Raw genomic sequence first — 1,816 nt, forward strand, 5'->3', positions numbered from 1 at the left:
ATATATTAATAAATATGAATTTTATGATATTTTATCTGTTCTTATATTATCATTTGCACTACAGGATATGAGGTATGAATATATAGATTAATTATAATGTATATATAAATATAATACAAAATATTATAAATTTATTCTTTATAATACAAATACATTTAGTATAGTATATATTAATTATTTCTATAATAGGCAATTGGGGTCAAATAAAGTAGGCATAATTTTATACTCATATTTATAATATTAAATCTTATTTTATTATATATTTCACTAAATATTTTACTATACAAAACTATTTATTCATATTATGTAATTAAATTGGATATAATTTACATTTATTGCAATAAAGCATTCTATTATGTGTATATAGTTTTTTTTATTATGATAAAAAATATATTAAAATATAATGCTTATTGTATAAATAATAAATTATAAACATGCACAATGCATATTTGTTTTTGATTATGTCCAGTTTTTAATGGAAATTAAAGCTATGTATAAAAATTAAGCATGCAAAAAAAATCATTTATTATATAAACGCATTTTCCACTTAATTTATATATGAGGGTAAAAATGAATTGTTATTCTTTTTATATGTAATTATATTATAAGTGTATTTTTATTACATAATATTTCCATTAGTTTAAAATACTCTATTGCTACTTTTATAATATGCAATAATACACTAAAATAATAATTCGGATTGAACATTAGTACGGTGGATTAATGAATAAAAATAATAAACATAAAATCATAAAAATATTGTAATTTTTATAAATTATGAATTCCACATATTATCTCACCAATGTAGTATTCATTATGTCATTATTGTTATGTAAAAACATAAATATAATAATTTATTTTTATGAATTAAATAAAAAATATTTATATAATGCATAAAACCTTAACAGAGAATTATAATGTATGTTTATATTTACTGATATAAAGATAATTTAGATTATTTAATTATAACATATATTTATTTATGTAATCCAATAAATTATTTCTATTCAAAAATAATATATTGTATATTTCAATTCATTCATACTATTATATTTAGTTTGATTTTAGTTATATATACCCAAAATGTAGAAGAAATTTTAAGTGGTTACGATATTCATATTATGACAATGTGGCTAATAAGTTGACAACACTGTGTAGTAATTTTAACAAAGATAATATAGATGGTTCTAGTGAGCCATATTTTATTCAAGACTGCCAACTTGTTACTTATTATTTAAAACATATATTACAAACTAAAAGATTTACTCATAAATCGTAAATGGAAATGTGAAACACTTACAAGGTGCTATGAAGAAATGCAGAAGCTAAGTAAAATTGGAGACAATGCAAATATTTTGGGTTTCATGTCACTGTGCAAGAATTCATATCCGAATGAATTTGATGACAATATATTTCAAATATTTAGAAACCTAGATGTAATTTATGATAAATTTAAAAAATTGGAAAGTGACATTGACCCAAGTTATTGGGCTTTTTATGAATTTGGAGAAAGAATGAAATTTTTAGAAGCTAATCAAAATAAGTATGACAATAGCTTAAGACTATTACTTAAAGAATTTAATGATAATATTATTGAATTCGTAGATAAATTAGAAAAAAAAAATAACTCTTCCGGTATCAAGAGTTTCTTAAGAGGCATCAAATACTGGGGATATACTAAAGGAGTATTGACAATGGTAGAGAAAAATATAGATATAAATAGTAGTATAGAAATTGAAAGAACAACAGATATTAGTACTAATGTAGAAATTTACGAAAACATATCTGCACACACTGATACACAAATAAGCACAGG

General features: G+C 20.7%; 1 protein-coding gene across 1 annotated transcript in view; it reads left to right on the forward strand.

Moving 5' to 3' along the window:
- Positions 1-1,121: 1,121 nt before the first annotated feature.
- The window catches only part of PGO_003280 (variable surface protein), a gene marked incomplete at both ends in the record, with an annotated part of 1,229 nt that continues 534 nt past the window's right edge, over positions 1,122-1,816 (forward strand). The window contains 2 exons of the mRNA XM_028691284.1: positions 1,122-1,140; positions 1,261-1,763. Of these exons, the coding sequence (XP_028547085.1) occupies positions 1,122-1,140; positions 1,261-1,763 (522 nt within the window). The remainder of the gene's footprint in view (positions 1,141-1,260; positions 1,764-1,816) is intronic.

Source organism: Plasmodium gonderi, assembly GCF_002157705.1.
Source record: "Plasmodium gonderi DNA, contig: Pgo-contig_397, whole genome shotgun sequence".
Classification (NCBI taxonomy): domain Eukaryota; phylum Apicomplexa; class Aconoidasida; order Haemosporida; family Plasmodiidae; genus Plasmodium; species Plasmodium gonderi.